General features: G+C 40.8%; 1 protein-coding gene across 1 annotated transcript in view; it reads right to left on the bottom strand.

The window, feature by feature from the left end:
• Window positions 1–23,300, bottom strand: part of LOC113178722 (serine/threonine-protein kinase PAK 3-like) — a 132,221-nt gene that overhangs the window by 11,755 nt on the left and 97,166 nt on the right. The window contains 6 exon segments of the mRNA XM_077795512.1: window positions 1,436–1,553; window positions 2,832–2,944; window positions 3,414–3,462; window positions 4,081–4,088; window positions 9,504–9,532; window positions 21,908–21,934. Of these exon segments, the coding sequence (XP_077651638.1) occupies window positions 1,436–1,553; window positions 2,832–2,944; window positions 3,414–3,462; window positions 4,081–4,088; window positions 9,504–9,532; window positions 21,908–21,934 (344 nt within the window).

Consider the following 23,300-nt stretch of genomic DNA (forward strand, 5'->3'; position numbering starts at 1 on the left):
TATTATCATATTACATTTACCAGGCATTTAATCAGATTCTTGAAAAGACACAGAAAAATACTTATACAAATAAGTAGAAATAAACTTGTCACAAGTTAAAATTTGGGAAACATAAAAGAAACCTCAAGTGAATGCAGTTAGAACAACTCCTAAAATATATTTTATATCAGGTATGAAAAAATTGATAAAAATAAAGTATAAATAGAGAAATTCTTAAGTTTTGATTAGTTTTTAAGTGACTAAATATAGTCTGTTTAAGGGATGATATTCAGAACTATGAAAAAGTTCTTCCTTCCTTCCTTTAATTATTTCAGTTAAACACAACTCAGAATTAAATTTTCAAAGAATGTTGCCTTTATAAAACTAATTCACTATGTATTATACAAAGTTTATAATTCACTATGTTTTACACCATAGTCCCTCATAAATATTTATAATTTTGTCATTTATGACAAAGATCCCTGTGACATCAGGACAAAGTAGTATCAATGACAATAAGCAAACAATTAACCTAAGTCTCCTGTATAGAAAAGTTATGAAGAGACAGATGGAGCTTGTTTTTGGCTTAGACTTAGGCAATTTGGAAAATTCAAATAGCTTAAGCAAACATTACATCTGAAAGTTCATTAAAATTTATAAAGAAACAACCATTTCTTCGCCTTCAGTAAGCTCAATAAAACCAGAGGCAGACTTACTGATATGGAAGGTGAATGTGTGCTTTGTCTGTGATAGTTCTAGTTCCCAATTTTTTGGGGGGTGGGGGAAGGTACTACTGGGTGCCAGAAAAGGGACACTAGAGATTTAATCAAGAGAAACTTTCCATTGAGCTACATATCTCCAGCACTTTTTACATTTGAAATTGAGACAGGGTTGCTTAGGGCCTCCCTAAATCGCTGAGGTTGACCTTGAACTTGCAATCCTCCTGTCTCAGCCTCCTGAGTAACTGGGATTACGTCAGGCACCGCCACACCTGGCTGAGTGGTATATTTTAAAAGCACCCCCTTTTATTCTCAAAAGTGCATTGTCTGGATGATAAACTATTGTGATGACTATAAAGAGATTTGCAGTGAATTTAGTTCTTCAAAGACTTTAACTAGGCATGCATGTAACCCCAGCTACACCAGAGGTGGAAGTAGGAGGATCACAAGTTCGAGGCAACTTTGAGATTGTCTCAAAAATTTAAAAAAATAAGAAGAACTGGAGATGTAGCTCAGTGATGGAACACCCCTGGATTGAATCCCCAATAACACACACACATACAGAAAAGGGCCTAAATCCCATTCCCAAGGTATCCTACACATGAAGGCTTGAAACCCTCATCAGAGATGAAACAGTATACATTGCAGAAATTCCCTGTGCAGAAAAACTTTCCTTTAATTCATTTCTTGCTGACCATACATCACACCCTGCTTTATCCCAAAGAAAGAAAACTCACCTCTATGCACATAGCAGCAATCTGCGCCTCATCCATGCAGGTTTCTGTTACAACATCAGTCAGTGGCCCACCAGCAAGGTACTCGGTCACTACAAACAAGTCATCTCTGACCAGGTAACTAAAAACAGTACATACAAAACATACATTTTATTTTTTTAAACATATGACCCTCTTTGTTCCAGAGTTCAAATGTTAAGTGCCATAATAATAAAACTATAGAACTGATAGTTTGAGAGCCAAGAAAAACATTGGAAAGTTACTATGTAACAGCACAAAAAAATGTCTGGGGGCCATTATGATATTCATTATGAATTTTAAGTCATAGTTTGCCCATAATAGTAGTCTCGGTGTATATTTAGAGTTTTCCAACAAAAATAACCCTATAACATAGGGATTATTGGTCTTGTTTTGCAGATACAGAGACAGAGGCTTGGAGAGGTGAAGAAACTCATCTAAGATCACATAGTAAGTGACAGAATCAGCATCTGAAGTCAAGTTGTAATGATTCCAAAGCCTATTGCTTATCTTAACCAACAAACCAAGCTGACTTGAAATATTACTTTCAAAAGAGAGAAATATACCTGAAAATTTATTTCCATGAATACAGACACCCAGACCCCATGATTAGGCTAAAGTCTCAAAATATATTATCATTTACCCATCCTAAACAATTTATATATGGAAGAAAATCACCTGTAACTCTCTAATACAACCACTAGTATTATTTTTTACTAGTTGTCTTTCATTCATATATTTGATAACTTTAAAAAATTGAATAAAATATGTAATTTTCTATTCTGTCCTTTTTTTTCTTTTCAATCAATTTCTAATCTATATGAGCTTTTTATTGTTTGGTGGGGGTACCAAGTATTGAACTCAGAAGTACTCAACCACTGAGCCAACTCATTAGGCCCTTCCTAAATTGTGGAGGCTGGCTTGGAACTCATGATCCTCCTGCCTCAGCGTCTCCAGTCAGTGGGATTATAGGAGTGCACCACCACATCTGGTCTATGAGCTTTATATAAACATGAGCTTTCTATAAACATATACAATTTGCCCACAAAGAATAGGAGTTGAAAAAAGAATTGTCTGCTAGTCAACTCTGTGGGGTAATACATGAATCCCAGTTGACCATTCCTTAATGTTTCTGCTTCTGATCATTTGCCTGAATATACACACCATCAGCAATGTCCTCATTTAGCTGACTTCTCTTACTTTCCAAGTAATATCCTTGTAAGCAAAAGAACCTTCTAACTTGGAGTAAGTTATTTTCACCTCTCCTCTTTCTCTTTTAAGTTTACTTCAGTGGCTAACCCTAACCTTCCTTTGAAACACAAGCCTATATAAATTTCCATATCTTTATCTCAATCTTTAAAAGAACCTCAAACATATTTACCTGTCCAGTAAGTTAATTATGTTGGGAATCTTTAATTCTTTCATCACCAAAAGCTCATTGGGGATCAGGTCCTTCCATGGATATTTCTGTATATAAATGTGTTTAATTGCAACCTACCATGGAAACAGAATGGGAATAAAATGGTTTTCTTAATTCTCTTAGAATGTAACAAACACTAACAAGTCACTAATTTATAGTAACACATGATATTATATAGTGAGAGTATAACTGACAAATGGTATTTTTACTTGCACAATGACTATGCACAGTGTTTTATACTACCTGGACCCCAAATATATTCAGACTTATCTTGAAGTTGATTAACCAACTTAAGACCAGTCCAGTGCCAAGAATAACCCTCTTTTCACTCCAACCTGGGAAAACATTTTTTAAATATTTGCTTATAGATGACGTAATTCCTTCTTTGTTCCCCCTCATGTGATAATGGCTATAAAATTATAGAGATTAATTCTTACAACATATCCAATTAAAAATATTCTTATTGATTATGCTTAGCATTATCTAGTTTTTCTCCTAAACAAAAAGCTAATATAACATCTAGAAGTATGAAAAAGTTGGTACCTTTTGTTCCAGAGTCACATCAATAGTAGTAAAAACTGGACCAGAAAACCTAGGGGAAACAATACACAATCAGAATTCAGATTTCTAAATCCCTGCCATAGGCTTCACCCTTCTCACTGTTAATTTTTAGATTTAGCATTTTAAAAATAGAAAAAGGAAAGGGAAAAGAGGATGCAATCCTTGTAGCCCAAATTTTGATTTGAAATATTTTAGACCTACAAAAATACAGGGAAAAAGATAAAGAATGAATAACAGACACTCTTGCAGACAGCTGCCTACTTAAGGAACAAACAACTGCAACTGGAAGTTTCTGGTATACCCTTGCCTGCAGCGTTCTCCCTCCACCCAAGGGGACCTGCATTGGGTGTTCATCCTGTGTTTTATGTGTGAGTTTCCAAGCACTTTTCTATACTTTTAACTACGAAGTTCCTGTTTATGTATTTCTCTGCTATTTGCTTTTAAAAATTTATCTGACTGGGCATGGTTGTGGGAGACCAACCTTGCATGTGACTGATTCACACTCCCTGGCTGGATGCTGAGGCGCTCAGTCACAGAAATGTGGTAGAGCTTTCCCCAACCTTCTTGGGTTCAAGTGTCTCGTGAATGGGTGTGTCTTGCTACAGCCCCATGGGTGAAGCTACGCTTACCTGTCCTTTTGTAATATAACCCCTTGCCCTGTTTAGGATAGAATCTTCCATGGAAGTGCCTTGTGTGTATCCCCTTGTCTTACTGTGTCTTTGGGTGTGGCCTACCCAGGTGTCAGTCAACCTGCTGACAATGGACATCATGAAGATAGACTGAGCCCCCTGAAACCTGACCCCTTGCCTCATTTGAATAGATTCTCCTCAATAAAAGGGGTCAGCACATGCTCTCTCTCTGTCTCTTCCTGCAGACCCTTAAGGTCACAGTGACCCCAAAGAAAAAGGTATTTGTGTCTCTTGTGTGGTTATTTTGCGAAGTCCAGTCATCCCAGTTTTCCTGGAGTAACCCCTGAGCCTTTTACTCATGAGAACAGAAACCTGGCACATGGTGGCACACAACTGTAAAGGGGCTGGGGAACTAGCTCAGTGGTGAAGTGCCTCTGGGTTCAATCCCCAGGACCACAAACAAACTAATAAACAATTCACCTGGATTTCTGTTACCTATCCACATACATAGATAGGTATGATTCTTTTTCATTCATTATTAATTATTCAACATATTACATCTATTATCATGTTCAAAATATTAAGGTGATTATCAATTTTCTATTATTATTAAAATCAGTGCTGAACTGAATTTAGTTCTTAAAAAAGAAATTTACCATAAGAATTTTTCCAAAAGTTCTCATTCTAAATCCCACTTATTCTTTATAAATTCACAGAACATTTCTAGAGATTAGTAACAATAAAAATTCAAGGTGTTTATTTGCTCTCAAGCAATAGAGGAAAGAGCTTCCTATAGTTTAAAAACAATTAACTGAGCAAAATCACAGTGGTAGACTCAAAAGATTAATAATAATAAGATTCAAAAATATTTTATGTATTTATTTATTTATTTAGTACTGAGGACTAAACCCAGCGGTACCTTACCACTGAGCAAACTCCCCAGTCGTCCCCTTAATTTGTGTTTAAAATGCTTGACTGAATTTTCAATGTTGTTTTTGTTTACAATAGGAACTATTGTGAGCATAGGTGACCCTAAGACCCTAAAATAATTAATAATATTTTTAAACACATTTTAAACACAAAATTAATTTTAGTATCATAATTCCTTTTAATAAACTCTACTGATTTTAAAACAGTGGTTTTTCAAACACATCAAGTTTCAACAATAATTGGTCCCCCCCCCAAAAAAAAACTGAAGAAATTTAATAGAAGCAAAAAGTTGTCCCAAACAAGAAGACACATATTTTCCATAAGCTTGGGACTCCTAACTAATCACTTCCTCAAATTTCATGACATTTTAGAACAACCAATTGTTCTTATCCGCCTGAGAAGTAAGGGGATTCTCAGGATGTACAGCTTTCCAAATGGCAATTCCAGCAGGGTATGGTGGCACATGCTTGTAATCCCAAATATCCAGGAGCTGAGGCAAAAGAATCACAAGCTGGAGACCAGTCTTGGAAACTCAGTGAGACCCTGTCTCAAAACAAAAAAATAAAAAGGATTGGGGTACAGCTCAGTGGTAAAGCACCCCTGGGTTCAATCCCCAGTACCAAAAACAAAAACTTGGCAGTTCATGAGAAATTCCTCACTGTACTTTTCTTCTCCACTGCATGTACTATACACTTATGACAAATTATGAAACAACTATCAGTAATAATAAAATAATGATAGCCAAATGAATAATCCTAACTGATTTTTCTGAGTATTCCAGTATATCTTCTTAAAATATATTTAGCAAACCACCTACTACTATAGAGATTACCCTAATATAAACTAAACATAGAATGATTTTAGGAATTTCAAAGTAATGACTAAGAAATGGTAAAATTAGGAGGTTGGATATAAAATCCTAGTGTAAATTCTTATGACCACTAAGTTAAAATGTAAGAAAATCACATTAAAATTTCACTTACTCAAGATAAAAGTAGACAGGGCCATGTCAAGGAAACTCACATAATCTTATGTAGGTATTCAATCTCAAGTTAGCTACTAAGATTCAAGCCAAGAAGCTAAGGGTATAAAGATAGGGGAGATGTGATAACTAAGGGTCACAAATGAAGAGTCACAACTAACAACTTTAGTTTATTTTTTAAACAGCAGCCCTCCTAAGATAAGAATTATTATATGTAAATATCTATAGGCAATCACAGTCAACATAGTTTTCTATTGGAAAATACTGAGGAATCAAGAACAAATAAATGTTGAACATGTGATTATAACAACCCATCTCTATTTTTCCTTGAACCTTCTAGGTCACATTGTTTTTTGTAACTATAGTTACTGGAGCCTTGTAATCAGACATTATTTTGTTACACCCTTCCTGGTACTGTTTACATTTTTTATAATGCTTGATTCAGGCCAATGAGAGTAAATAATTTAAAAGGGACAAGGAAAATGTGTTTTTCATTGGAATATATATTATGATTACATGTTTCTATTTTGAAAAGCTATAGGTTTGGACAAATATATACAAACCTGCTTTGCTAAGATTTCCAAATATGTCCCTGTTCATATCCTTTAGATTTGGCTCATAGGAAATAAGTGTTGCTATCAAAAGGACTGACTTCACTATCAATACATAATATATTTGAAATGCAGTATCATTCAAAATGAATATTATTTTGCCTCCACTTTTTTTGGGTGGTACTGGGGGTTCAATCCAGGGGCACTAGAGCCCTGAGTTATAAACCCAGCCCTTTTTATATATTTATTTTGATACAGAGTCTCACTAAATTACCCAGACTGACCTTGAACTTGAAATCCTCTGCCTCATTCTCCTGAATTGCTGGGATTATAGCTATGTGCCACCATGCCCAGCTTACTACATTTGAATTGAAGTGTTTTCACCTATAGGAAAAGTTATTCTTTCTGCTTTAAGTTAAAATAAAAGGTATATATATTTCAATTCAACTGTGTGCGCATGTGCGTGTATGTATGTGTGTGTGTGTGTGTGTGTGTGCAGGGCTGGGGAAGGACCCAGGGCCTTGCACACACCAGGCAAGTACTCTGCTACTGAGCTCTATCCCCAGACTTGGGTCAAATGTTTTAAAAAATGTTAATTCATGAATAATATGAAATGCAGGTAACATACTTAATTTCACCATAATCTCCTCATTGGTCAAATTTGTGTTCTTTTTCTGTTTGTCTGAAGACTTGGCACCATTGTCAACAGTTATGTCACCAAGAGGTGCAGGAACAGTGTCAGTTAAAGACTGGGTGGAAATCTGCAGAGATATAGTTCATGACTGAGATTTGAAAAAAAAAATTTCAGACATTCTTACTGACACATTATTCAGTTCCTTAATTTTTTACCCAAACTAAGTTACTTCTCTTATTGTTCTAAAGAACACAATATTTTCAAGACTTACAAAAGACATGAATTGAAAAAAAAAGTGAAATATTTTTCTTTGCCATAGCATGAATGTATTTAACAGCCAGGAGGTACAGTGGTGCAAGCCTGTAATCCCAGTGACTTGATAGACTGAGGCAGGAGAATTCCAAGTTCAAAGCTAGCCTCAGCAACTTAGTAAGGTCCTAAGCAACTTAGAGAGACTCTGTCTCAAAATAAAAAATAAAAAAGAGGACTGGGAATGTGGCTCAATTGTTAAGTATCCCTGGGTTCAATCCACAGTGCCCGCCCCCCCCCCCCAAAAAAAAAGTATATCTAGGAAACTAGAAGGTCTATGAATAAAATTTATGTGTGCCCAGATCTAAAATAGTATAACAGGGGCTGGGGGTGTAGCTCAGTGGTAGAGTGCTTGCTTAGCACGTGTGTAAGGTACTGGGTTTCAGCCTCAGCACCACAGAAAAAATACATAAAATAAAGGTACTGTGTCCATCTACAATTAAAATATTTAAAAATACTTTTTAAAATTAAAAAATAAAATAGTAAAACAACTTAGTAGAAGAGCAGCACACTTTAAAAATAATGTTTTTAATTAAAAAAAATACAAAAGACTAGAAATCTTCATGTTGAAATAACTGTTACTAATTTCCAGGAAACATTTTACACAAATATAATGCCTACCCTCCCTTTCACTTTAAAGAGTCAGTTGTAAGGAATATAGAAAACACAGCCATCTGTCATGAGATGGGAATCCAATGGCAGTCCTCAGAGCCACATCACAGTCCAGCCCCCTTAGTAGTTCTCTCCCTGGCTCCATCTGAGCTCATTACTATTGAAATTCTCCTCAGCTGGTGAGGAACTTTCCTCTCAACTCTCTTTTGAATGCCATCAAGGCTTTGAGAGAAATATCAAAATGAGAAATAAAGTATATAATCTGGGGAAGAGGAAAGATCGAAGTTTTAGATAGAAGAGTTACCCACATTATGAAACAGAGAAAAAAAAACAGAGAAATACATGACCTCTCTGAAAAAGGGGGCAAAACATGGAAAGAAAACACCCAATGAGTTAAGTATTCTAACTTTTAAAGAAGCCATTAGGTTTTTATTTTTCAAAAAAGTGGTTTTTGTTGAGTACTCTTTAGGTAAAAATTTTAATTTAATCTTAAATTAATCTTCTCATAGTAAAATATTTTAAACTTGAAGGTTTTTTGAAATTATTATGAAAGTCAAATGCAAACAGCTCTTTTTAGAAACACACATGCACAGATGTGCACACCAGGTCATTAGTCACTCACTGGTTTTTGTATGATCTGGTCGTGGGGCAATGACAGGCCTCGCCTCTCCATCACCATCATCTTCCTCTGTTACTACTGCTGATGGTTCTGACCCTTTGGTTTTCAGCTGCATTCATCACAGGAGCAAAGGAAGAAAAACTAGTAAAATTCAAAGGTTAATATGTGACCATGTCTCTTTTTTTAAACTCAAAATGGGGTAGGGAGGGAGAACATGGGAGGAAGATTACCTCTAGATAGGGAAGAGGGGTGGGAGGGAAAGGGAGGGAGAAGGGGAATAGCATGGATGGTGGAAGGAGACCCTCTTTATTATACAAAATACATGTATGACAATGTGAATTGGGTGTCAACATATCTTATATATATCTTATATACAGAGATATAATAAATTGTAGTATAAAGGTGTATATTAAGAATTGTAAAATAATAAAAAATAATAATAATAAGATAAAGTGATTGGTAAAATCTACACTGAGGGAAACAGGACAAATGATCCTGCATCTTTTAAAGTACAGTGCAAGGAAGAGAAAGCAGGAGAACCAGCGTGAGGAAGGGGAGTCTAAATCTCCAAAGACATTCCAGGGATCGCTCAACCAACTGCACCACGTGAACTTCATTCTAATGCTGCTTTACATAAACTATTTTTATTTTTTAAATTAAATTTAATTTTTTAAAAAAAATTTTAGTTGTAATTGGACACAATATCTTTATTTTATTTTTATGTGGTGCTAAGGATCGAACCCAGGGTGCCTCACACATGCTAGGTGAGCGCTCTACCACTGAGTCATAATCTCAGCCCCACAAACTATTTTTAAAAATCCAGTATATACCAGTTCTTACCCACTGATATTCTAATTCTGAGATATGAATCCTTTTGGTTATAATGTTTATTTTTATGTATTTACATATAATTTTTGAGTAAAAAATCATTTTTTGACTCTAAGGTCTATGCATTTATATAGCAAAACATCCTTTTATGCCACTGACAATAAATAAATTTCTAGTATAAACATATCTATAAATCCACACTTCTTCCTTCTAAACTGAAAATCATTTAAAGCATTGAGGAGCGAAAAACCCCAACTAAATGTAACAATATGGAGCAAGTATCAATTCCACTATCATGCTTAATTATAAAGTATAAAAATAAGGAAGAAAATGTAAAACATTCAATTGCATTTCTAACAAAACCATGAGATCAATGTAATCCTCAGAATCCAGGTGAGACTTAAGAGCCATCCAGTTTACAAAAAGCAGCATCTATGTAGGAGGAAGTAGGAATGATAGTAGCCTTTTATTTTTCCAGAAATAACCTTTTTATCTATCAGTGCTTCACAACTTTCCATGTGATTCAGTGTTTTACCACTCTCTAATGTCTTACCAGGAGGAGTAAAACAGAGATTTTTTCTGCTTTACTGTGTTGAAGTCATAGAACTTTAAGACACCCGGCACAGCTTGAGGATTCTCCTTTTGCTTTCCTTTGGGGACACTGTGCCAATGAGGTTTGTGCCAATGGAGCCCAGTGCTCTGGTATGCCCTAACAAAGAGAAATTCAGAAATGAATTGTAGTTTGAATTGCTCTAATACAATTAATTTTCAGAGATAAATTTCAAAATACATAAAACAAACTATACATACAATTTTAGATTTGATTAAGTCTAGTTTTCTAAATTTCTACTTTTCCATAACTATTTTGCAAATGAACAGGAAAGATCAAAACAGAGTACTACTGGGAATGGAGTGCTGGGTTTGTTTGGGGATAAGGACAGAAGTGTAAAACCTGTATTTCCTCCTGTTAATCAACCAGCCAAGTAGCTCCCTAATTTACAAGGCTTAAGCCAAGAGCAAAAGACAAGGGACAGCAAACAGGAAGAAGGATGATTGCTTATGTCTGGTTCTGGTCTAGGCATGAGACAAATAGAGAACACAGGGCAGCAGTCCCATTCCCACTTCAGCACTTCAGGAAATACAAATTTACGGTTTTGAAACCAAGAACCCATCTTATACAGTGTTTACTGTTCCATGTCTTGTTTGAGGCGAGAGAGCTACCAGGGATTGAGCTCAGGGGCACTCAACCACTGAGCCACAACACAAGCCCTTTTTATTTTTTAAGACAGGGTCTCACTAAATTGCTTAGGGCCTCACTTAGTTGCTGAGTCTGGCTTTGAACTTGCAATCCTCCTATGTCAGCCTCCTAGGCTGCTGGGATCACACTCATGCTCCATGGAACCCAGCAGTACAGTACAGTTTCCCCCTTAATCCATTCAAAATGATCTAGTAGTACATTAAATGGTTATGTTATATTTTAACCAATTTACCACTAATGACATTTAAACTGATTTTTTACTACATTTTGATATCTAAATAAAGGGACAAAACCCTTAATCTATGCTATTTTATTGTTTCCCTAGGACACACGTGCTAAAAGTTACATTTCTGGGTCAAAAATTATACATGCTAAGCTAATTTTCATCTATGATCTGTGTTTTCTAAAAATTTTTTTTGGTTGTTTTTATTTTTTAATTTTTAATTTTTTTTAAGTCTTTGGTATTAAACCCAGGGCCTCAAGCATGCTAAATACATGCTAAACACTAACACAGGTATACTTCCAGTCCCAAGATTTTAATGTTATGAACTTAAATTGGCTTGTTTTCTTCCCCATCTCCTGTACTGGGGATTGAATCTAGGGATGCTTTACCACTGAGCTTCATTCCCAGTCCACCTACCCTTTTGCAAATTTGGAGACAAGAGTCTTGTTAAGATCCCAACACTTTCATCAAACCTGTGAATCTCCTACCTCAACCTCTGGAGACTCTGGGATCACAAGGGTGAGCCACAGTGCTTGGCTTCACAAATTATTATTATTATTACTATTTGGTTTTATTTTTTGGAGACAAAGTATCACCATTTTACCCAGGCTTATTTCAAACTCATGGACTCTGCAGAATAGTTGGAAATACAGGCATGTGCCACCAAGCCCAGATTTCATGCTTTTATTCTTTTTAAAAACCATTTATTTATTTGTAGTTGGACACAATACCTTTATTTTATTTATTTTTAATGTGGTGCTGAGGATCGAACTCAGGGCTTCATGCATGCTAAGCAAATGTTCTACCACTGAGCCACAACTCCAGCCCTAATGTTTTTATTCTTTAATTTGTTTTTGGCAGTACTGGATATTGAAGCTAGGAACATTGTACCACTGAGCTACATTCCCAGCCCTTTGCATTTTGAAATAGGGTCTTGCTAAACTGCCCAGGCTGGTCTCAAACTTATGATCCTTCTGCCTCAGCCTCCTGAGCTGCTGGGATGATAGGCATATGTCACTATGCTCAGTCATCTTAAATTGCTGTTTTTTATTCTGGGTTTCTTATCACATGTAAAAGGTTTTATCAATATGAGATTTTACAGCCAAATGTGGTGACAAGTACCTGTAACCTGTAGTCCCACCTGCTCAGAAAGCAGGAGCATAAGAATCACTTGAGCCCACAAATTTGAGACCAATCTGAGCATCACAGGAAGCCCCACCACATGCCCAAAGAAAATGGAATAAAAGATAAAAGTGGGTTTCTCCAATAACTAAACAGTGAGAAAATAACCTGAATTTAAATGCAAGGTTTGTGGTGTGGCTCATTGCTGGAGCTCTTGCCTAGCATGCTCAAGGACAGGAGTTTCCTTCCTTGCTTATTCATATTAGGCCCAAAGAAGAAATCTAAAATGTCCAAGTCCTTCTATATAATGGAATACACACACACACACACACACACACACACACACACACACATTATATATATATTTTTTTCCAGCTCTGGGGGTTGAACCCAAGCACATCATACCACTGAGCTTGATCCTCAGCCCTTTTTATTCTGAGATAGAGTCTTGCCAAATTGCAGAGGCTGGCCTTAAACTTCTGATCCTGTTACCTCACTTTCCTCAGTTACTGAAATTAGTCATGTGCCACCAAACCTGGTTTACAATCTCTTTTCAATCTAATCCAATGGTACACATCTGCCTTCCAGAGCTCAGGACATTAAAATAGGAGAACTGCTTGAGCTCAGGAGTTCAAGACTGTCCTGGCCAACATAGTGGGACTCCATTTCAAATAAAAAGAAAGCTCAAAACCGATGGTCAAGTTTTCTTTCCTTTTACACGATTAAGGATTGAATCGAGGGGTGCATTACCATTGGCTTACATACCCAGGATTCTGATGTTATTATTGTTTTTTATTTTGAGACAAAACAAGTCTTTTTCAGTTACATATACTTGACTTGTGATCCTCCTGCCTCAGCCTCCTGAGTAGCTAGGGCTGAAGATAGGCACCCCTTCACCCAACTCTATTATCAGTTTTAAAGCATGCAATAAGAGTGCCTGCAAGCTAGGTGAACCTGTGACCCACGGGCGGGTCAGGTCCAGCAACCAGCGGAGTCACAGAACAGCTACAGGCGCCTGCAGGGAACGCGGACAGGACCCACCAGTAGGACAGGGCCGGCGGCCTGCTGAGGGGCAGGCCCGTCCCCTCCCCCAGTGTCTGCAAGCTAGGCGAACTTGCGACCCATTGGGAGGTTAGGCCCAGCAACCTGCGGAGTGACAGAGGTGCCCCTCGCGCCTGCTGGGTAGGCGGACCTTTGACCGACCAGCAGAGCAGACCTAGGCCCTGCCAGCGTGGTAGACTTATCACACCAATTGGAGGAGGATCACAGCCACTACCTGCCCTGCAAGGGTGATTTTTCAACTATACAAGAGCAATATAAATAAATAGAGGGAAAATTTCAAAAACACAACAGTTTCACCAAGCAGAAAGAAACGCGAGCAGTATGAAAAGACAAGGAAAGAAAGGACCACAGGCAATGCAGGTCAACTCAACTTTAGAAGAGGTAATAGGTGCAACAGATGGAATGTCAGATAGAGAGGTCAGGATATACATGCTTCAGATGATCTGGAGTCTCAAGGAAGACATGAGACAGCAAAATCAGACAATGAAAGATCACATTGACAAACAAATCCAGGAAGTAAAAGATCAATTTCACAGGGAGATAGAGGTAATAAAAAACAAACAAATAGAAATCCTAGAAATGCAGGAAACAATAAACCAACTTAAAAACTCAAATGGAAGGCGATCCTCAGGGTTATACAAAATGACATATAAGAGGAAAGGAGGGGTAAGACAAGACAATACAAATGGAAGAAATGATTTACAGTAGAAGGGGTAGAGAGAGAAAAGGGGAGGGGAGGAGAGGGGAGGGGAGGGGGGATAGTAGAGAATAGGACAGACAGCAGAATACATCAGACACTAGAAAGGCATTATGTCAATAAATGGAAGGGTAACTGATGTGATACAGCAATCTGTATACGGGGTAAAATTGGGAGTTCATAACCCACTTGAATCAAATTGTGAAATATGATGTATTAAGAACTATGTAATGTTTTGAACGACCAACAATAAAAAATAAATAAATAAATAAATAAATAAATAGCACTGACTTAGAAGTTTTAGGCAATACTAGACAGTTTTATTTGCTAAACCCTTTTCTGCAGTTTTGGGGCTTGCAACTCTATCTCCATTTGTCAAATTTTGTAATATATTTGTTGCCTTGAAAGGTTTTTAAAATAAAGTATTATTAATACAAAAAAAATAAAGCATGCAATAAATCAACTATAGCTACCATACTGACCATTATAGTCCCCAAACTTACACATGTTTAACTGAAACATTGTAATCTCTGACTAATACACTAGTCTATTATAACTAATAATAAATAAGTTCCCTTTCTATTTTGTAGAATGTTTTAGGCACACTTGGAATTATCCAGGCTGGTAGGTATTCTCCCATCTCCAGTGCTTGCTTGCCAGGAGGCCAGCCAGGTCAGTCATTGTAAGTATTACTGTTGCCACATTTTAAGGGTGAGAGAAATGCTAAATGTCTTGCCCAAGGTCAAAGAGTCAGGCAGTGTTGGCTCCTGAGCTTGGGTCTCCAGAGAGCAAGGATCTTCCCTTCCAGGAGGGATTTGTTCCAGCCCCTCAGAGCCTCCACCCACCCCAGGAAACACACTTCTCTGAACCTAGGACAGACAGGCACAGCAGCCATAGGAAGCAGCAAAAAATATGAGTATATAACAGGTGTGGGGGTCTTGGCACTGTCAACAAGGGGGTGAGTGAGGGCTCAGGCATAAGAGACCTCAAAATGGGGCTCAGGAGATGAACTTCTGGTGTGTGTACTGGCATTGCTGGGTGTGAAGGGTGAATGGGAGGCTAAGCCTCTCCTGGAAGCCTCCCAATACACCACTGGGCTGATGGGAAGATAAACACAGAGTCAGTACATGGGGCTCTCCATAACCTGCACCCCACAGCTCACAGTCAAGTCCCAGGGTGCATAGAGGTAGGACAAAGGAGAGGACTGGCACCAAATCACTACAAGGCCCCATGGGGGCCACTATGTGTGATCCACCCCACTGCACTCCTAATGTTCCACTCCAAATGTTTAACATGGAATGCCAAATAAAAATTTCCATTAAATTGAATCTGGGCTGGAGTGGTGGCTCAGGGATAGAGTGTTTTTTTAGCATGCATCAGGCACTGGGTTTCATAGCCAGCACCACATAAAAATAAACAAATAAAATAAAGATAATGTGTCCATCTACAACACATATATACATATAAAAACCAGAATTTTCTCTAAAACAAACTAGTGCAATAGTCTCAGTCCCCATTAATAGCTCATAAACTAGGGTCCATCTACAACTGATTATATATATATATATATATATATATATATATATATATATATATATATATATATACATTATATATATATATCTGAAATAGAATTGTCTTTAAAACCTAAACTACTAGACTAGTCTCAGTCCTCATTAATAGCTGAACAAAAAAGTAAGGACTGGCCCAAAGCCAATCAGAAAGTTAGTGTTTCAGTCTTTTCTCTTTCTCTATCCAGGGACACCTTAGTGTGCTCTGAAGCCCTGTGACCTGGACCCTGCACCCTCCAGGTCCATAATCCCACTCCTTAGGCTAAAAGGGCTTCAGCTTCAGGGCCAGCCCGACATCGGGGGTTTCCCCCAACACATGTGCAACCACAGACTCCCATGTTTCAAAGCTCAACCGATACTCCTTACCTTCTGTAAGGGTGCAGACTTGCCACACCTTGGGAGGGCCTGAGTTGCGGATCTGGGCCAAAGGAGGTCTTTAAGATATTGTGTTGGCCCCCAGTTGGTGCCCTACTCCACCTGAAGGCACACAGCCTCTGGCATGTACCTGGGAAGCAACAGGCCAAATGGAAGAAGTCACTACCCACCTTGGCCTGGTCTCCCTGACCATCTCACCCCTCAGCTGGGAAAGCATAGAGCCCAGGGCTCTCATCCAGGAGCCTTATCCAGGCTGCCATTTCCCTCTAACACATTTCTTGGGGCAAGAACCTAAAACACCAAGGAAAAGCGAAATTCCCAGAAACTCCCAGAGTGCCCTGGAGAAAAACCCAAAGCAAAGGAACAGGGAGTGTTAAGGCCTGGGAGCTGGGGTCAGGGACCAGGGAAATAGACCCAGCTTCACCCCACCCCACCAGCCCCAGGGTCCACCACTTGAGCCCTTGGTTTACCAACTTACTTGGGTCCCAAGGGTGCGCATAATGTGAGGTAACAGTTTATTGTGCAGCTCAGTTCTAGAGCTGCGATTTGAACTTATGTGGTCTTCACCAGAGACTTTGTCACCAACCATCAAGCAAGTGAGTCTAGGAGGAGTTGCAGTCAGGGAATGGAGTATGGTGGGAGTGAAAGTTGGAGCATGGGATCAGTGCCTAAATTGGTGCTGCCAATAATAGAAAGGAGCCCTGTCTGGTGAATCTTAGAGGCCAGACCACATTTAGGTCCCTTGAGACTTGGGGATCCTGGACTTGGAAGGCCTCACCCTGAGCAGAGGAGGAAGAGCAATGGACTATGGCCTGACCTAGGGATGGAAAAACCACAGGATGGAGGAAGGGAACAGGCTGCCAGGCAAACTCAATGATGATACTAGAAGCTGGAGAGAGGAGAAGACAGGCAGACCACAGGGCTGAGGAATAAGGGCCAAGCACAGGAGTCACAGGTGGGAGAGGGAACCACATATGGCAGTGGTGGGGTGCTGACTAAAAGGATGGGAGGTGATGAGCAGACAGGCTCCTCTGTCTGATCAGCTGCCTAGGGGTCTGCAGCTTCCCCTCCCCCACTGATGCCGCCCACCAGTCTTCCTGAAAGAGCCTTTAGTTAAGTGATTGCCATAATATAGGAATCACTATAGGAATTCCTATATTATTGCCATAATATAGGAATCCCAAAGGTGCCCACTCCTATCATTCCTAGTGGATGCTCAAAGAAAAAGCAATAAAGACACAGATGGGGAAGAAAGCAATGAAAACTGCTCCACAGGACATGAGGTTCCATTCAGAGTGAACAACAACGAATGCTGGGGAAGAAGCTCAGTGGTCGAGCACCCCTGGTTCGATCCTCAGTGCTGGAAAAACAGCACACTAAGGACTCCTGCTCTTTAGAAGATGCGATGTAGAAAATGAAATGTCAAGCCATGAATTGCAAGAAAAGATTTGCAACACATAGATCTGAATCCAGTATAGAGAACTCCTGAAACTCAATAAGAAAACAACACAGTTTTTTTTTTAATGGGCAAAAGTTTGGAGCAAACACTTCACCATCAATATACCCATGGCTTATAAGACACGAAAATATGCTCAACATCATTAGTCATTAGGAAAATACAGAGTGGAGCCCTAGTGATATACCACTACTCATTTATTAGACAGGCTACAATTTGAAAACAAAAAAGAGTAGTGACCAATGACAGTGTCAAATGCTAGTGAGGATGTGGAGCAACTGGAATTCTCATTCATTGCTGGTACAAAATAGAAACAGAGTTGTTTTCTAAAACGTCCCATATGTTTATCTTATGACTCAGCAATGCCACCCTTAACAATTTACCCAACAGAAATGAAAACTTATGTCCACATGTCTATGCATCAATGGTTGTTGTAGCAGCTTTATTTATAACTGCCTGAAACTGGCTGGGCATAGTTCCCCATGACTTTAATGGCTTGGGAGGCTAAAACAAGTGGGTGACAAGTTCAAAGCCTCAGTAACTTAGGAAGGCCTTAAGCAACTTAGTAAGACCCTTTCTCAAAATTTTAAAAATTTTTCAAAAACAAAACATAAGGGTGCTGGGGGTGGGGGTGGGTGAGGCTGGGATTGTTGCTCAGTGGTTAAGCACCTCCTGGTTCAATCCCTGGTACAAAAACAAAACAAAAATTCTGCCAAAACCTAGGTGCAAAGTAAAAATCCTTCAATTGGTGAATGTAAAAATAGTCTGTAGGGAAATAGAATACTACACAGAAACAAAAGTCAAAAACTACTGATGTGAACAACTACATAGATGAATCTCAAATGCTACCTGCTCAGTGAATGAATCCAGACTAGAAAGCCCAAAGCACCATTTATGCATGATTCCAGAAAGAGAAAAACCACAAGGACTCAGGGAGAGAAAATGACAAGAAGAAATGAGAGAATTTTCTGGGATAGTGAAACTGGTTAACCTTGATCTTGATGGAGAGTACACAATGTCATTTGTCAAAATCCCTAACTATAGATGAAAAAGGGTGAATTTACTGTTTCTAATTACCCCTCAATGACATTTTCACAAAATTTTTCATGGCTCCCAGGTTTCCAGTTCTTCCAAACAAAATTCCATGCTTGGCTTTCTGGGCCTTTCTAATCTTGACCCCCATGGGGTCAACCTCTTTGCCCACGTCACCTTGTGCTTGAACTAGGATCCATTTCTTCATCATTCTGTTAACACCCTACTTTCAGATTTCTGTGCCTTTCTACAAAATCGTACCTCTCACAGTCAATGCCCTCCTGTCTGCCTCTCCAAAAGCACACCTAGGACACAGAGAGTGGCATGTTCTCCTCTACAGCATGGGCTTTGCCAAACTCCTAGTCTCCTCCAGTCGGCAACACCACTCAGGACTGACCCCTCGCTCAGAGTGTTCCTGGTGTCTCGGGTGTTATTCTGATGGCAGGTTGCTTATCAACACAAGTGCATGATGTACTTACTCACCCCTACACCCATCCCTCAAATAACCACCACCTAGAACACCCAGCACACAGTAGGCTTTCAATGCAATGCACCCAGGAGGCAGAATGGCCCCAAGCTCCAGGGTATAGAAATATCTGAGCTGCATCTTCAGAGGTGGGTCTGGAAGGACTCATGAGGTACCATCAGGGCCAAGGGCAGTGGAGAAAGCGCACAAAGTGTCTAATTGAAGAGGTGCAAGATGCCTCCACACAGCCAAGGGCACACGCACTCACCACTTACCTTCTCCTCATAGGGTCGTCTGGTGGTTCCCACCGCCACTGCCTTGATGAACAACTGCAGGATGAGCGGGACCAGGAGGGCCCCAGCAGGTACAGCCACTAGGATTCTGTGCACAGGCTAAGAAGGGAAGCCATGGAAGAGCTCCTCCCTGGCCCCCTTTCGACCCCACTGCTCCCTCCTTCACTCCCTCCTGCCCCAGATAGCACCGCTCATGGCTCTCCCTCCCTGGACTGGACAGTTAGTCCAGTACAACCAAGGGAAACCTCCCTCCACCACACTGTCCTCCCACCTGTCCCTTTTCAACTTTCAGTACCCTACTCTGTGGGCCCCTAGATTCTTAACTCCACAGGAAACCTACCCCGCTCATGTCCCTGACTCCACTGGCCTTCCACCTGTCCTTCACAGGTCCTGCCAAGTGACTTCTCCCTCTAGCCCCACCCACGTCAGCCCCTCCCCTGTCACCCTGACCCTACTGGGCTGTTTGCCCCTCCCTCCCCACCACACCAGCTCTTCCCAGTGTGGGCCCTTGGGACTGTGTGGATACGTCATGATTTTGTCCAAAAATGCCATGTTCCTCCTGCGTATAATGAAAACCAACCAGGTGGCCAGCACTGTACCCAGATAGAGGCACAGGGACACGAGGAGTAGCAGGTAGAGCTGGATGTTTCGGTGCCCCACGCAGTTATTCACCCACCTGCAATGGTGGTGGAACTCCTAGGGGAGAGGAGACAGGTCTGAGGGTCCTTCTGGATGGATTGGCCTCAATCACCCCCTAATCCTGAGGCCTCCCCCAATGCAGCCCTCTAGGCCGCCTGCTCTTGACCTTACATAAGGGTTCCCATCTCAGTGAGAACCTGGCATTTCCATGGTGAGAGCACAGTTAGGACCCCATGGCTCATCAAGTCACCTGTCCTGAGTGAGGTCTTTAGAGACAAGACCTGCCTGGTGTCACGTGGACCAGGACATGAAAACTCTGGGCCTCCATTTCCTCAAGTACTGGAAAAGGATGAAAAAAATGCCCTTCCACTACCAGCTGTGTGCACTTGTGAACCCCAGCAGGGCAGGCACATCAGAGAAATGCACTCAGAACCCAGGAAACCCTCCAACTGGGACACCCAGACCAAGACAGGCAAAGATCTCCAGGACAGGGCAGCAGTCAGCCTAAAGGGCTGAGGATCTAGTATCAGCAAGCTAGCGGAGGGGACAGTCACTGCCTTTCCTCCCCCTGACTCCACCAGGCTCCGCACAGAGGGGATGCCCGTTGTATGTCAGCACCTGTGCAAGCAAGGCCAGCCTCCCTGGACAGGTGCAGACACAGAGGTGATGACATATATAAGTGACCAACAGTGGCTGACAGCCACTTGAAGCACTCTGGGAACATGGTCTGATACCCTCACCTGGCCCACTCATGATGTGAGGTCCTGGTCCTGGCCAGGTACACAGAGATAGGTTGGTGAGTGGACAGGCAGGAGGAGCACTCACCTCCACACAGATGTCACACCTTTTGCAGTGGATGGTTCAGGGCGGGCGGTGAAAATAACACGTGGGACATCACGGCATGTGGCACAACCTGCCATTCACTCGTGCCATGTAGAGAGCCTCAGGGTCCTGCTTGAAGGCGCCTGGCAGGGAAAGAGGTGTGGGCAGTGGAGGAGGCCCTTGTATCACTCTGCTGCTTGTGGCAGCCCCATAACATCACTGGGCAACAAGAAGGTGGGGAGTAGATGGGCAGGGGAATCCTGGTCCATGTTGAGCAAGCTGTCCACTCAGATGGGCAGCAATCAAAGAGAAGGGGCTGTCCAGCCTCAAGAGCTCTATATGGAGCTCCCCACTTTGGAATTGTGATCAGTGTTTGGAGTCGTGTGTGAAATGGGAAGGAGGAGGAATTAATTGTGGTTTGGAAGAGCCTGTTGGCCTCTCATGCCAGCCTACCCCATCCTTCCTTCTAAAAAACCTCCAAGATTCTGTTTTTTCACACTTCAGTGGCTTGGGAAATGAAGTGCCAGGGCCCAAGTAATGATGACAGGGTAAGAAGGGATCCTCAGGCCCTTTAAAAATGACCCTGTAGGCACCAGTCCTTGGGGTGCCACCTCCCTCTTCCATGGGTCTGAGGCCTTACCTCTGTGTAAGATGACTGGGTCCGACACATTCATGGAAATGAGGCTGTACAAAGTGAGGAGGCAGAGAAGGCCTGAGGCCACTGGAAAGATGAAGTCTCCATTTTAGGCCAGTGCTCAGCATCTGAAATCAGGACCAGAGTCAGTTTTAGTCCCAGAGCCCCCATGAGGCCCTGCTCACCTGAGGTCAGACTCACACACCTTAAGGGCAGATCTGAATATCCCAGCTAGAGACACACCCCATTCCCTCTACCAAATGTCACCAGCATTCCCAGCCTCCCATAGTTCCCTAAAAGTCTCAGGCTCTCCACATCTCTGTGCTTTTAACTAAATATCCTCCTTCCCCTCCTGACCTCCCTCCACTTCCATGCCTCTGCACTCTCACTGTCTATTTCCCATCTGTCTCTTGGTGAGAAACCCGACAGCTGGCATGGAGACTCACGGGAAAGTGAAGAACACTGTGCTCAGAGAGACCAGTGCTGCCATAGTCAAACAAGCCCAAAGGCTTGAGAATAGCCAGGATCTGGCTGGGGGTGTGGGTGGGGACAAAAAACCATTTGAAGCAGTCATGCTCTGATGCCTGTTCTCAAACAAATGAGAGCCAACCACTCCTTCTCCTGGCTTGGCACCCAGAGTACCATGACTACAAGTGTGACATCAGAGAAGTTCTGGAATAGGGGCTCTGGCTGCTTCAACCCTCCCCCATCCTTACATACACACTTGTAGACTGGGACATCCTGCTCTTACAATGGTGGCTTTGTTGGAGCTTGTGAGGATGGGATGTGGTTTGTCCCCCAAAGGTTCATAGGCTTGAGGCTTGGTCCTTGGTGTGACAGCACCTGCAAAAGATGGGGCCTAGTAGGAGGTAATTTGGCGACTGGGGATAAGGCCCTTAGAAGGGACCAATGGACTTCTCATGGGCCTCCATTACTTCCTGTGAGAGGGGGTTGTTATAAAAAGAATGAGACTTATCCCTCCCCGGTTTCTGGCCCTGCAGTCTCTACCTATTGCACGTCCTCCCACCATGATGCCATTCACCATGTTGTGATCACTCTCACCAAAGTTCAGTCATAATGGCTGCCAGTTGTTGTACTCTGAGCTAAATAAACCTCATCTCTTTATAAAGTACCCATTCTTGGGTATTTTGTTAGATCCAGAGAATGCAGGCTAATACAGAGACCATGTAATATGGTTCCTGGGGAGATGGCATGGGAGAAGTTTGGTGATAGTTATCCCCCTTTCAGGCCAAGCACTAATTGAAGCAGACAGTGCTCATTGCTCATCCTATCTTTCTTTCTTTTTCTTTTAACAGAGTTCCAATTTGGGGAAGGAGGTATTAATTTATACAACTAAATAACCTCCCAGTTTCCCTCATTTCCAGGGTGGGTTTTATGACACAATTCTGTCTCAAAATAAAAAATAAAATGTGTTGGGGATGTGACTCAATGGTTAAGCAATCCTGGGTTCAATCCCTGATGATGATGATGATGATGATGATGATGATGATGATGATAACTTGTATATGTTTATGGCATACAACATATTTTGAACCATGTATACACTGAAGAATGGCTGAGTCAAACTATTGAACATATACATTACTCTCATATACTTATTTGTGGTGAGAACCCTTAAAATCTACTGTCTCAGTCATTTTCAAGTGCATAAAACATTATCAACTGTAGTCATTCTGTTGTATGTTGTATGTTGTTATTATTTTGCACAGTAGATCCTTTAAACTCATCCCTCCCATCTAAGTGTAATTTGGTCTCCTGTGACCAACATCTCTCCAGACCACAGCCAAGCCATCCCTGGATGCCTGGCAGAGACTATTCAGCTATCTATTTCTTTTTTTTATGTTTTTGAAATAAATGACAACAGAATGCACTACACTTCATGTTATACATCTAGAACACAATTTTTCATACCTCTAGTTCTATACATAGTATGTTCACACCAATTCTTGTCTTCATACATGTACATTAGATAATGATGTCTATTGCATTCCACCATCATTGCTAAACCTATGCCCCCTCCCTTCCTGTCCCATTGTCTCTTCCTCCCATGCTCCCCCTCCCTACCCAACTATGAGTCAGTCACCTTATATCAGAGAAAATATTC

Source organism: Urocitellus parryii, chromosome 2, assembly GCF_045843805.1.
Source record: "Urocitellus parryii isolate mUroPar1 chromosome 2, mUroPar1.hap1, whole genome shotgun sequence".
NCBI lineage: Eukaryota > Metazoa > Chordata > Mammalia > Rodentia > Sciuridae > Urocitellus > Urocitellus parryii.